Source organism: Mercurialis annua, linkage group LG4, assembly GCF_937616625.2.
Source record: "Mercurialis annua linkage group LG4, ddMerAnnu1.2, whole genome shotgun sequence".
NCBI lineage: Eukaryota > Viridiplantae > Streptophyta > Magnoliopsida > Malpighiales > Euphorbiaceae > Mercurialis > Mercurialis annua.
In genome coordinates, this window is record NC_065573.1 from 29796163 (window position 1) to 29810475 (window position 14313).

Sequence of the window (14313 nt, forward strand, 5' to 3'; positions counted from 1 at the left end):
CTTAGTATAATTTTCACAATCAAATATTGTTATTTAGCTATCTTTTGTCAAGAATTGTGTTAAACAATTCTTTAGGTACGACTCGTAGGGCTTCTACGCGTGACTCTTAGAAGTTTTCTTTATTTTCCTATATTTCTTATTATTTCAGATAAATATAATGTGAAATTTAGTTCTGAACCTCAAATTATTCATAAAATAATCCTCCATCAGCACTGCCAAATCTACTGTATATCATAAAGCCTCACCTAACAGCTCACCTTTTGAGTGGATTGGTTATTTGACATGGTATCAGAGCTTCTATTATAAGATCAATCTAAAGTTCGATCTTTAACAATCCTTATTTGATTAATTAAATGTACAAGGTAAAATGTGTATGTTTTTGTTCACGCTTCAAACTCAATGGACAATGTGTGAGAGTGTTAGATAATAAAACCACAGTTGGAGTCTCACCTAATAGACTCGCCTTTTGGGTGGATTACCTAATAGACTCGCCTTTTGGGTGGATTGGTTATTTGACAGGATTATTACCATTTAAGTCAACTATTGCTACTTAAATGACCAAATTTACACCTATGCAGATAACAAAAGAGCAACACTTGAGGAAGCAGGCCAAAAAATTAGTATTTCGGACAATTGAAAATGGAGATTTAGGTTCCTAGTCATGCAGTACATTAACCAAGTACTTCAGAAGGTTAAGCATGAATGTCAAACCTGAAGTCTGCTCATCTCGTTCAAAAACTGACTGTGCTTAAGAACAAGGCTATCAAAAGTTAAAGGTGCCTCCTCAATGCCCTCCGAGACATCAGTAACCTGTTGCTGCATGCTGGAACCATCTGAAAGAGGAGCAGAGACCAGAAGTGGCAGAACTCTGGCAGAGTTTGGAGCAAGAGTGATGGGCTTATCCTCAACCAGTATAGCCAGAAGAAGATCAAGACCTTGTTTAAGCCAGAAAACATCACTTAAAGCTTCCCAATCCTGGATTTGAATGATATATTGAAGTCTAGTAAACAATGTTTTTCCTAAAGATTCGTGATAAAGTGAGAAAAAATTCATTCTAATCTCAGGATCCTTTGCACGTAAACCAAGCATGAAGTGTCTTTCCACCTTCTGAAATATTTCTTGACGTAAAGCCAACGGATATCTGGTAGTCGGTAAAAAATCATAATTTTAAAATTCTGGATAAAAGCAAAATAGAGAATCTTCTATTCACTCAGAAAAATTACTTACTTGTTTGAATCTGCGCAAATTCCATAAAGAAGCTGGAGATATTTCCTGTCCCACTCCTCCAAAGCATCAGGTTGGAAGTTTTGCTTGTCAACCTGTGAAAGCTTTTGAAGAAAAGAGACTATTTCCTTAGGGTTGAGAAAGGCACTTGATGTCCCTGCTCCCTGTTTGCTGAAATCATCTTCAATCCACCCCTTTATCACATCTAGGACGCAAAGAAGCACGCTTGCATCAGTGCCTTTTTCTGACAGCAGAGAGTTCAAAATTTGAGATACATTCCGTTTGCATTCTGGGACAACCATGACTTTTTCACTGATAAGCTTCAATACAGATTTCAAATTTGAAATGACAGCTCCAAGGTCAGAACCCTGACGAGAAGAAGAGACTGCTGAATCTGGGTCTGTTCTCTGGCCATGATGGGAAGTATATATCAGAAAGTGCAAACAAAAACCAGTATGGAAGACATTCTATTGTAGCATATAAACTTTATAGAAAAACAGTTATATAGAAAGGCAATTCTTGAGTGCTAGCTAAAAGAATTAAAAATTCTTTCAGTTCTAAGTCCCCGATCTACACCATAGAAGGTTACTCAAGTCAAACACCAAAGCTTATATTACATGCACTAATATCATGCATGCTTTGGGATAACAAATCAAAGTGAGCAGCATGTCAACTCTGTGAGAACAGAATTGAACGGATTAAAGAAACATGATATAAACACAATGAAACATGATATAAACACAATCTGTCAATGTATAGAGAATACACAAAATTTTCAGATACTGCTAAATATAGTTATTAGAGGCAAAAAGCGCTCTGAGGCGCCAAGGGGTCATAGTGCTCGGGGCACGAAAAGCAAGAAAAGGCGCCAGGAAGAAAAATCACATGGTAGAATATATAAAAATTATAAATGAATTTTTAAAATATAAAATAAAAAAACAAGCACAAACCTAATGAACATGAACAATTTAAAAGTGTAGTTTAGGTTTCGAATTTAGAAGTTTTTGGGTAAATAAAGTGTAATAGAGTGTGAGCGAGTATATATTTAATAATCAAAAGAGGGATGATACTAAGGTTTTATTTTGATTTCAACAAAAGTCAAAGTTGACCTAAATTTCCTAAAGGCGCGCCTTACGGAAACACTGCTGCTAAAGGAATAATAGTATTGCCCGGGCACAAAATCAGGCATGAATGAAGTCTGTTTTCAAACAAAAAGGCCATACACAACACTGTTACACAATATTAAGGAAAATAGTCTCGGTCATGCAGAGTCAAAAAGAATTGACAGGTGCTATGCAATCATCCAACCAATTGACGCAACTGTGAAATGCATAGCAATAAATCAATAGAATCCAGAAAGATGTTGATGTGGGACAATAAGTCTAAAATTAGGATTGTAACTCTTAACTATATAATTTTTAGAGATTTCTTCTAAACTTTTTAGGAAGTTCTTAAGCATTGATTTGTGAATAAGAAATTTATCAGTACCCGTTTATTAGTTTCCTAGTTAATTGAATTCATCTCTTCATAGTTTAAGATTCTTATATCTGAAAGTCTTAAGAATTCCTTTCGTCTTTAAATACCAGCATTGTATTGCTTCAGTTTAGAGAATTCTGAGAATAAATAAAAATTGCACCTTAAATTATTTGAATTGTGCTAACTCAATTCACCAAACCCTGGGTGTTATACTCTAAACCCTGCAATGTGTGATTCTTATAAAAATTACTTTTCCTTTATTATTCTGATCTAGAATCTTAAGCTGTCCACCATCAAATGTCTCTTTCCCTTCAGAATTACTTATTTTCTCTGGAAGTGTCTACTTATCTACAATGAATAAATTCAGTTGTTCACCATGTTTTTCCTGACACTGGATAAACTCCATCAACATCAAAATAACATAAAAGCTTTACCATTTGACAAATTCAATAAATGAAATCCAACCCAACTTAAGATCATTGGAACTTAGAGCATAAACAAATGGGGATTTTAATTTAAAAATAAAAACTGCAATGGCATACTTGTCTCAAATTAGAACCGGCTGATGATCCCATATCACGTGCTAGGCGTTGAAGGATTCGAGCCAGGCAAACTGGATCAATGTACTTCTCCACCTCTGTCAAGGTCTTAATGACAAGCAGCACAAAGCTGATTGAATTAGCAGAGTTGTCCTCGCCTGGAGCCTGGGAAGTTGTAAGATTATTAATATGCTTCTGTATCAGCTCATCCACTTTCTGGTACAATAGCTTCAAATCTGTCGGTGTGCTAGCAGCATCTGGTGGAAATGCAACAAATATCATCTTCAACAGAGAGCACAATGACTTTCCAGCATCTAGCATCTTATGTTTGAAACAAGGTTCCAAAATCTGAAGCATCAATAAAAATATCGAACATGATTAGAAAGAGTGTAAACAAGATAGCCAAAATAGAATAAGAATATGCTAATTGTGTGGCACATACTTGAGAAATCTGGCTGATGTTATTCCTAATAAACAAATGAGGCTGCTTCTCCAAAACTTTGTTCATGACATCCAAGCCTTGTGCAAGTGCAGTTGAAGGATCCTTCGACTGCGATGGCTGAATACTGCTGAGAAGCTTTTCCAAATAATTAAACTTGACATTGGCATTTGGCCACACATCCAGAGCTTGGGAAAGCAGATCTAAGGCTTGTTTGTACATGATACTTGCTTCTTTATCCTTAGGCTCTATAACCAAGGCAACCTGTTTCCACATTTATTGATCATTATGACCACTGCTAATAACCAACTTTAAAGAACACGAATAAACATAGTAAAACAGAGCTGATATTAACAAAAATAACTTTTCCAGCAAGATAAAGCTAGTAAAACAGAGTAGTAATATGCAGTGGCATTTGGCAAGGCCATCTAGCATGATAGTAATTAAATTGCAAAATCAACTATAAATTGTTGTCTCTAATTGCATAAAGCTACAAAGCAAAACAATTTACTTTCATATTAGACAGATCCTGTTAAAATAAAAATTAACATCAATGGTGATTGCCAAACCCCTAAAAATTACTTCACAAAGAACTGATTTTATTTTTAGCATAATGTCAACAAGGCTATGTGGGCAATATCAACTATGTGAACAAAAGGAATGGCCTAAAAGCAGATTCCTGGAAACCCAACTCAATTGAGAAAAATGGTAAGAAGTGGGATGGGAAAAAGTAAAGCAGTGAAACAGGCAAGGCATTTGAGGGGAAGATATCCTTAAAAGACATTCCACCAGACAAGAAGGCATATTTTGCCTAGCAGGCACATCTTCCGTCAATCTAGTATTATTAAATTAGAAGAACTTTCAGACATTATGATTCAAGTTGGAAAAGTTTTACCAGAGGAAAAAAAACAAGTTCATTGTGGCAATAAACAGAACGAAAAGACAAGTTCAGACTAGGAGCAGAATTAGATTGCAAGTATGTTTGTCCTTTTGACATCAGAAACTAGAGTCATGCAAGATAATATATGGTTAAAGAGCTTTGCTGCTAAATTTATAAGGTTGCGTCTGTAGGTAAAAATGAGAACTTTAACAGAAAGTAAGCATTAAACATATATCCTCACAGGGCTTAATCATTTAAGAGATGCAAGGTTGAAAGAAAGCCTCACTCTTATGAGAAAATTTATAATCATTTCCTCCATAGCAGCATTTGGTTTGAACTCTTCATCAGGCTGTCCACCAGAGCCTGGGGTTTCTACATTTGGAATTGCTGGTGGACCACCAGGTGACATGACGCAGATATTTTGAAGACCAGGCTCAACTTTCACTCTCTTGCTTGGGTCTTCAGGAAATGTAGACCCGTCCACTACACGCTTGGGATCAGAAACAGCTGGGCCACCATTATACCCATCATTAGTCTGACTCGGCATATCGCTGTCAGTTGATATTTTCATTTCATTTTGCCTTTGCCTTTCCCAACCAACTACCAGTCCAGCAAGTTCAATGGCAAGACGCCTGTTTTCTGCAGTAGTATTGTATGGCAATCCAAGTCGACTGAGGGAGTTAACCATCTGAGGTACAAACTGAGCTCTGCAGCTATAGAAGAGATCCGAGTGGCGCACAATGAGCTGGAAAATATGGATCAAATTTGGAATAGAGTGGCCTTCTTCAACCAGAATTTTTTTAGTATATCGAATCCAAATTGGCATTCGAGAATCTCCGAGAGGCAGCCTTCTTGGTAATGCTGGCATTAGTATATCAAGTGCCTGCTTGACCAGCAATTTATTTTCAGGCTGGCAAGTTCTGAGAAGTGCAACAAAAACCTGCAGTTGAAAATCTGTTACAGAATATTTTTTTTCTACATCCTCAACAATATACAAGAAGGAACTGGTGAACAGACTATGGCACAGCCTATATATTGAATTCTAATCAGTTATATATTATTCTTACAAATTTAAGAAGGAATTCCAAGAGCATATACAATGGGGCAGGGCGGGATCCCATCCCCGCTTCTATGGGGAATCCCCATCCCCATTTCCGTGAAAATCTCCATAGCCACAGGGATCCCTGTCGCCGTTTAACTTTTACATATAAAGTTTTTATTCTTCTTCTTTTTTGTATTTAAGTTAAAGACTAGAAGCGTTTTGAAAATAATCATAGTCGTTAAAGAATTGCTCTAATTGTTTGGAAAACGAATCGTATATTTAAAAAACATTGTTACATATTTTTATTTTAAAACACGAAAATACATATTTAATTTTTTAAACTTTAAAAAGCTACAATTAAATACTAAACTAACATGAATGTCTATATTTTTTTAATCTTTTAATCATTATGTAATCATATACGATATTATATTTTTATAATTAAATTTATACTGATAAGAATTAAAATATAAATTATACTTAAAAAATTAATAATAATACATATATATATATATATATATATATATATATATATATACATCGGGTCCCCGATGAGATGGGGACGGAGATCCCGTTCCCATCCCCACATCCGTAGAAGTAATTTATGGGGATTCCCCGCCATTAGGGCCGGATCCCCATTGCCATCCCTAAGCGTCAAACAGGAAAAACAATGTATAACATACTATTTAATTCAATGCCATTAAATCAGTTCAAGCAGCATAGAGAGTATAGTAGTTCATGTCATTTTAATTCTAAATTTACCTGCAGTATGATTTTTTCTGGGGCTTGGTAGGCCTCCAAAAAGTGGCAGACATTTACAAAGGCCCACTGCTTACTAGCACTATCTTCACGCTTTAGGTGATTCCATCCAAATTTAATAAGTTCTTTCCTATGATGAACAAGATCAGTTTGAAGATATTTGAGAAGTAAAGTGGCAAGCTGCAAAAGTTCAATCCTCAAAGTCTCATCATATTCAGCAGAAACCTGTCAAGAGTGCAGATACATGAAAATCAGGAAAATGACTATTTTAAGTAATGAGCAATTTAGAAAGAAAAAAAAGGTAGAGGAGGGAAGTTACAAAGTGGTCAAGCCAGTGGCAGTGGTGAACTGTCTATGGGGGAAAGCAACCACAACGAAATGAATATAAATAAAGAAAAATTCACCTCTTCTGGTGGATCAAGAAGTTTGTCAACTATTGTTTTGATAATACCAGGGTCAACAACATCCCAACTTTGTCCATTCTGAAAGGCATGGGCAAGCATCGGAAGAATAAGCATTTGCATGACAACCACCAAATGGTCATGAGCAAGTTGTTTTGCTTGGAAAAGGTTCAGAAAATGCAAGAGAAGTGATCTTTTGGAGTCAGGTAAGTAACCTTCAGCAACCTGGTAGGGAAGACATTAATACCTCGACAGCAATACTTTAAAAAAACAGCAATACTGAAGAAAACATATATCAGGCTAACAGCTGAGGTACCTCAATAATATAAAACTCCTTCAAAAAGGTGTAGTCTATGCGAGAATGGAACAAGAATATGGATACAATATCAAACAAAACATTAACTTCAGTTTTGTCATGTCGCAGGTAATTCAGGAAGCACTTTACAAGCCATTTACTTTCTTTAACCTGCATTTAACAAAAGATCCAAAGACCACATTTTAGCAAGTTCATTATAACACAAAGACTATTCACAAAACTAATTAAAGCTCGAGATAAAAAAAAGTGCAAAATTAGAATGTCGATGTTTTCACATAAACTACTCTATTTCTTTTACACAAAAGGAAGACACCATCTATTAGTTCATGACTGTGCTCAGCTAACATAGATTCATGACTAGCATGTACAAAAATTTAAGAGATCGCAACAATTAAGATTATAAAGTTTTTATTACAGAAACTTTCATCACAAGACAGAGAGAAGAAATGGGAAGAAGGGAACACATAGAAAAGTTGACAGGGTCGAAACACTAGAAAGGACAACATTTTAAGATAGGATTAGACAAATTCAAAAAAAAAAGGAATAGATAGATAATGATAAAAGATAAAAAAAAGGCGATCAAAGCAGCTAACAGCAAAGCATGCTCAGCTTTTTCATTATGTGAGATAAGGCTGTGTATTGTAATCACTGCAGCTTTTATCATCGCCATATATCCAAACTATCCACTAGTATCTAAGTAATAATACGTACTAGTAGAATAAAAATAAGAGACAATTTTTGTGCTCATACAATAAATAAACTTACTTGCACTAGGCTCAGCTCTTGTTCATTTTGCAAACGAGAAATTCTTGCAGGTGACTTCCACACAAGCACTAAAGTATCAAACACTGTACGGTTACTATGCAACCAACTAGGAATCAGTTTGACCAAAGTTTTAATAAGTGCAAGCCCTTGAAAATAAGCATCAGAAGTTGTGGCAGGGGGAACCGATGATGAATTGGAAGCCTCAGCTGGAGAGGCAATGATGCCTTCATCACCCGCTAAAGCCCCAGCTGCAGATGAAGAACCAGGAGCCGTCGTTGCATCTGCTTTTAGCAAAAATTCTGGAAAGGCACTAGCAAGTATCTTCTGTGGAGACTTTGCAAGTTCATCCCTTAAAGGTTGTCCTGCATCTGATCGTATAATGTACATGAACCTGCAAATCGAAAGATAACGAAAATGAAAGGATGAACATACTAATGATGAGGAAAAAAAATCAATGTCCGCAGTTTAAATTCTGCTCCAGCATTTAACCCTTACCTTCTGAAATACTTTGGATCACTTAATCGAGCAAGAAAGTAATCAACTGCAAGCGTCGCATATCGATTCAAAAATTTAGTAAGAGGAAGCCGATATGGACTGTTTATTTCGCTAAACACTTGTCCAGGGGGAAGAGCCCTTTCCAAATCAACGGTCAAGGTTACAAGTTCATCAAGAAACCTTGATGCAGCTTGAGGAAGCAAGTGAAATAGCTCAATGATAGCTGCAGAGAACCAAAAGAAAAGGTGTGTTATGAATCTAAGTAGCACAATAGACCAATGTTTCTTGTTTTAAAAATAAGTCGGGGGGTTGGCGTTTCGGACACTGAACTTCAATTTTAACATAGGAAACCTAAAAATAACATTGTTTCACCATGTTTGTGCCCAAGTGTCCCGTTTTTCTGTATCAGTGTATGTACTACATAGCTATGAATAATCCGTAAACTGAAAAAGGAACATGTAGATGAACACTGATGTAGCGGAAGCGCACATTTGCATCAACAGTTTGAATCATCAATTAACCACACATAAAAAGACAGACTCTAGAATCCTTACCTGCTGCAATTTTGGGCTCTTCACCAGGTTTCCATGACTTTTGGCTCTGGGCAAGCTTTTCAGGCTCCAACCATTTCTTGAGGTGCTCCAATAACTTTCCACCCAAGGTGACATTAAACCAATTGGATAAAAGCTCAAGCAGGCGAGCCAGACCTTGCAGAAGAGGCATGCTAAGATTTTTAGTGTGAGCCAAGTTGACAAGAATAGGCCTAAGGCTGCTCTGCAGAAGTTCTTTGGGCATCCTTTGCTGATTGATAACCTGAAAAAGAATAAAGTACATTGAATTAACATAAATGTTATTTTAACTTCTAAACAAACGCAAATACGCAAATACAGAAATGAAATTAGAAATTGGAAAATGAAAACAAGCCTTGCAAGAACTTAATAAAAGCTGAATGAGAAAGACAGGACCAAGGGTCATTGCGGTCCCTAAACTTATGCATAAGATCAATTAATTTACTTTTAGCCATTTTAACATTTAAGAACACTCTCTACTTATAGGTCAATTAAGGACAAAACTGAGTCATCCAGCTCGCTGAACTTGTTCATTTTGTACAACTTTGTCCTTAATTAACCATAAATGTGAGTAAATTGATTCTGATGCACAAATTCAGGAGCCGGAATTATTAATTTTGCTCATATTTTCCAAAGCACCTAATATCAAGTAAAGAAACTGTTACAGGGAGACTATTGAATTCTTTTGTTAAGTACACCTAGGAGCTGAAAGGGTACGTCAAGAGCATCATAGCATATAGGTCACTATTTACAATTTATGGATTATTATTATTATACATAAACTCATATGATGATCAAGTAACTCGTACAAGGATCACGTAAAACAAGTAAGAAGACAACAAAGAGAAATAATGAAGAGAAAGAGAGAAGCAATGAGCATAATATTTCAATATGCATCACTGGAATAAAAGGTCAAAAAACCTGTCGTAGGCCCTCCTTGGCAACTGCTACAATTTCTGGTGTCCGACATGTCAAAGATTTGAAGAACATAGAAATAATTTTAGCACGCAGTTCAGCATGGTTTGGAGTTTTGAAATCTGCCCATGCCATAGTAGTACAGAGTAGCTCAATGCAAGCTGTTCGAAGTTTATTCAGAGAGGTGGCCATTTTCGGATTCATAAACTTCACAACCCACACAGTTTCATCTGTCTCGGCTATCTGCAATGCTTCTTGAAGAAAGTTTACCAGTTCTTGGGTCAACTTGAGAAGAGGGGGCCTCAAGGCCAGGCAAAAATTCAAAGCTGTAACAATCCCAACCTATCACAACAGGAACAAGTCAGAGAAGCAAATATACAAAATACATTTATGATCAATAACAGAGAGTACCTGTTGATCAACAGTCTTTGAACGCAGTGGCCTCATAATAAGAGGTTGAAGCAAAGGCTGATACAGAGGCTCAAGTAGCTCTGAAACCTCACTGCCAGTCCTACTAGCCAAAAGCGCTAAGCATGACTGTACATTCTTCCTTACTACAATAGATGTGTTGGCACTGAACAATTCTGAAGCAAGAAATTCGACAACTCCTTGAAAACTTTGTCTGCGTGATTCACTGTTTGCTTCATCAACATTATTCACCACCCGAAGAACCTGTGTAAGCACCTGGCTAGTCTCTTCTTGTTCTTTACTACCGTAAAGAGGAAGCCTTTTTAGCACATATACTAGTCCACGCACTATTCTCACTTGGAAATTGCACAAAATCTCAACAGTCACTTTCCCAACCAGAGCACCAAGTCCCATAACGCCTCCCATTTGTGCCTGCCATGTGCTACCATAGCAACAATGCAAAAGACGAGGTAGAAGTTGCTCAAAAACTGGGATACGAATGCTTGGCGGAGGTGAATATACTGGATTCATTGATGGGCTAGAGACAATCATTGGAGTACCTGGACCACCTCTTGACATCAGAACATCAGCATGTTTTGATCGAGCAAGGAATAGAAGTGTTTCAGAAAACAAATTTAGAGCACTAAGAGAAGCTTTGGCATGTGCCCTATTCTCATCCGCTAGCACATCAACCAAAGCATCTAAGAATATTAAGGGGTCCAACTCTTTCAAATTAGAAGAAGCACTGCTCTTTGACCTAGAACTTGCACTGGAATTTGATGAAAGCATAGAACCCCCATGGGAAGCTGCTGGAATTGAAGGGTTAGCTGAGGTATAATCAATGTGAAAAATCATTGCAAAATGACGGCAGATATTGACGACAAAATCATCTTTGGAGTCATAGAGTTCTGGTTCTGCACTGGCAGCAATTATGGTCATCAATAGAATCTTAAAAACTGACTTCTCAGCCAAAAGTTGGGTCTTTGTCTTCACACCCAAATCTGCCTGTAATATTCATCGCAACAAAATCAAACATTCACTTTTCACAAACTTTTAACAAATTTAAAGACAAAAGTGGAAAGATAAGACAACATTAGAATATTCAGAACATGCACGAGATATATATTTTACTAACTATTTTCATTCTACTGTTAAGCAAGATACTATCTTCTTTTTTTGCAACCTTTGTTTATTGAGAAGGCGATTAGGGAAAAAAATTCAGAAAATGAAGAAGTTTCTAGTGCTAATGATGGGTTATCAAAAACTAACAGATGCAGTATTCAGCAATATTTTAACAAAACTGATTTAACCAACCTTTAAGTCAGATGTCTCAGATTTGCGTGAAAAAGAATCAACTGTAGAAACTAGCAAAGTTGATAATTGCCTAGTAGTACACCCCCCTTCAGAAACATTTCCGGGCAAATTAAGCTGAGAAGATAAACAAACACGAAGGAACTTTAAAGCCTGCTTCCGATAGAAAGCATCCATGCCGCCCTGTTTGTGCATGACAGCTGCCACAGCAAGATTTATGCATCGATCCAGAGGTACCAAAAATGGGGTTGAGGGCTCAAATGTAAGGATCAAGCGAAGCCCATGCTCTGGGTTCTCCTTGCACTCAAGGGCTAGGGGCTCTTTAAGAAACCTTCTGTTACGGCCACCTAATTTACCGAGGAGTTGCAATGCTTTCCCCCCAAAAGGATATGGTGCCGGCCTTAGGTGAGACCACAAGGCTAAAATCACCTCTGACATGACATTTGCCATGCTAGGTTCTAAAAAATCAGGATTTAAACTATCCACCCAAAACTCAAGTGTTCTTAAACTTAGTAGCACTAGGTCATCACTTCCCTTCAGACACAGAACAAGAGGCTTCATGAGACGAGGAAGATATGGCAGCAATGCACTTAAGCGAGCAGGCAATGTCAAACATAGCTCCAGCAAAAGGTCCTTTATATCTTCCCCTGCGGGGCCCTCAAGCATAGTCAACAACATATTTAAACAGGGCTGTAGCATAGGAATCAAGTCCCGGAGAAGAAGCTCGAGTTTACATCCTGCGAGAGCTCTGAACATGGTGCAAAGAAGCTGCATGTAGCCGAGAGGTTTTTCAACTTCAGTAGCATTCTTCATACAAACTTCGATTATAACTGGCACATGAGGCTGCAAAATACGATCAAAATCTGTAGGTGCTTTTGCAACAGCGACAAATATGAACCGGAAGAGATGCAAAACCAGTTTAGCAGCTGGTGAATCTGGTTGCTTCAAAACATCAAGTTTGCTGCTAACGAGAAAGCTAACTAAGACATCAGCAAATGGCCGATAGACTTTCTGAGATTGCAGAAGAGAAGAAAATATCTGAACTAGCTGTGTGTTGCTAATCATGCATTCAAAAAGCTCAGGCATACACAAGGAGAACATGTCCATAAGATCCCTAGGTTCCATAATTGCCAAAATCTGGGAAAAGAGATTTAGCATTTCTCTCTCTTCATCTTTCTCCTTGAAGAGGGCTAAGCAGTATACACCACTCTTCAGAACACCAGAAGCTTTCCAGACCTGGTGAAACGCCCAAACTAAAGTCAGATCAGCTGATCCCACAACAATTACTCATCTTTATCTAATATTAAAAGTAGAAAGTTTTTATATTCTTTATGAGACACCAAAAGGAACAATGTTTCTATCTTTAAGGGACAGAAACAAGATCATTGCACAAACTTAATACCTCATCTTCTCTCATCCCTTTGAACACTTGAGGCGATAGCAAATTAGATGCCGGTGGGACAATCCCTTGTGAGTGAGTACCATGTGTGAAAGGAGAAACCTACATCATTTGGAACATCAGATAGGAAGATAAAGGGCAGAACATTATGCAAGGAGATATAGAATTGAGACAAAGGAACCTGAGACCGTGGCAAGTGTGCATGGGTGATACTCCATATGATAGTCTTCATTCCTGAACATGACAGAGGGGGAAAATGGTGGGAAACTAAACATAATATGATAATAGCATGTGAAAATAAGCACCTGCTGTCCATAATCTATCAAATAGTCATCAATGTTCTTAAAACTCCAGTAATGGTTTTCTTAAGACTTGAAAATAAAATGGCAAGAAAACAGAACAAGGTAATAAGATTAACAGCCACAATTGCTGAAAAGAACCTGCTCTGCTAGGAAAATACCATGGTAGAAATTTTTTTTGAGATACCAACAGGTAAAGAGAAATTAACTGAAAATAACTCCTGAAACTCTAAAAAGCAATGCAATGGAAGAGGGTCAATTACCCATAACTAAGGTCTTGATCAGATTCTTACAATCACTAACTTCCTTGGAATGTTCCACCGGGACTTGCAAATTAAGAACTGCCTGCAATCGAGTACACATCAATATAAAATATTTTGATTTGTTCGCCGTTCCTAACTTCTGTCTGTTCAAGGACTGAGTAAAGAAAAATGGTACAACACTGGGACTAAATAAAGAAAAAAAACGTCTTAGAGACGAAGTAAACAAGAAAGGTAAAGTGCGGGGACTAAATAAAGAAAGAAAATGTTTTAAAGATGAAATAAAGAAAAATTGCAAAGTACATGGGACTTTAGGATAGGTTATGCCATAAAATAATCTTAAGCACAGATATAGACATCAAGATAAAAAAATATATAGTTTATGGGTTTTATAAAATTTTCCTTACTTTTCTTGTCATACCCCTATTTAATATAAGGTCCGCTTACAATTTACTTTCAATTTACTCATTAGTGGATTTTAAATAGGGGTAATATAGAAAAATTGAGTGGCAAAATTAGTTACTTTTTGAAGGTGGACAAGAGTTTTGGGACAAAAAAATTTCTCAAAGTGGACAACTCTATTGGGACGGAGGGAGTATATTTCAAGTGAATATTCATTTTTTTCAAGCAGAACTACCAACTTCAACACATTTCAGACATTCAATTTTTCACTTCCAGATTAATGCTCAGCACTGTATAGTGCAATCCAACAGTAGAGCCCTAGAAAGATTGTTTATCCATATTTCTCAACCAGAGGCATTGACAGTTGGTACACCTGAAGCTTGTAACCTTTCAAACATTTCCACATGACCGTCA

General features: G+C 37.0%; 1 protein-coding gene across 1 annotated transcript in view; it reads right to left on the reverse strand.

Moving 5' to 3' along the window:
* Positions 1–14313, reverse strand: part of LOC126677257 (uncharacterized) — a 29692-nt gene that overhangs the window by 7206 nt on the left and 8173 nt on the right. The window contains exons 10-26 of the mRNA XM_050371799.2: positions 13501–13582; positions 13120–13172; positions 12942–13040; positions 11543–12775; positions 10232–11233; positions 9827–10162; positions 8891–9149; positions 8337–8559; positions 7842–8232; positions 7077–7226; positions 6764–6985; positions 6363–6584; positions 4845–5498; positions 3682–3942; positions 3243–3587; positions 1228–1631; positions 712–1141 (exon numbers count right to left, since the gene is read on the reverse strand). Coding sequence (XP_050227756.1) covers positions 712–1141; positions 1228–1631; positions 3243–3587; positions 3682–3942; positions 4845–5498; positions 6363–6584; positions 6764–6985; positions 7077–7226; positions 7842–8232; positions 8337–8559; positions 8891–9149; positions 9827–10162; positions 10232–11233; positions 11543–12775; positions 12942–13040; positions 13120–13172; positions 13501–13582 — 6366 coding nt within the window. The remainder of the gene's footprint in view (positions 1–711; positions 1142–1227; positions 1632–3242; positions 3588–3681; positions 3943–4844; positions 5499–6362; positions 6585–6763; positions 6986–7076; positions 7227–7841; positions 8233–8336; positions 8560–8890; positions 9150–9826; positions 10163–10231; positions 11234–11542; positions 12776–12941; positions 13041–13119; positions 13173–13500; positions 13583–14313) is intronic.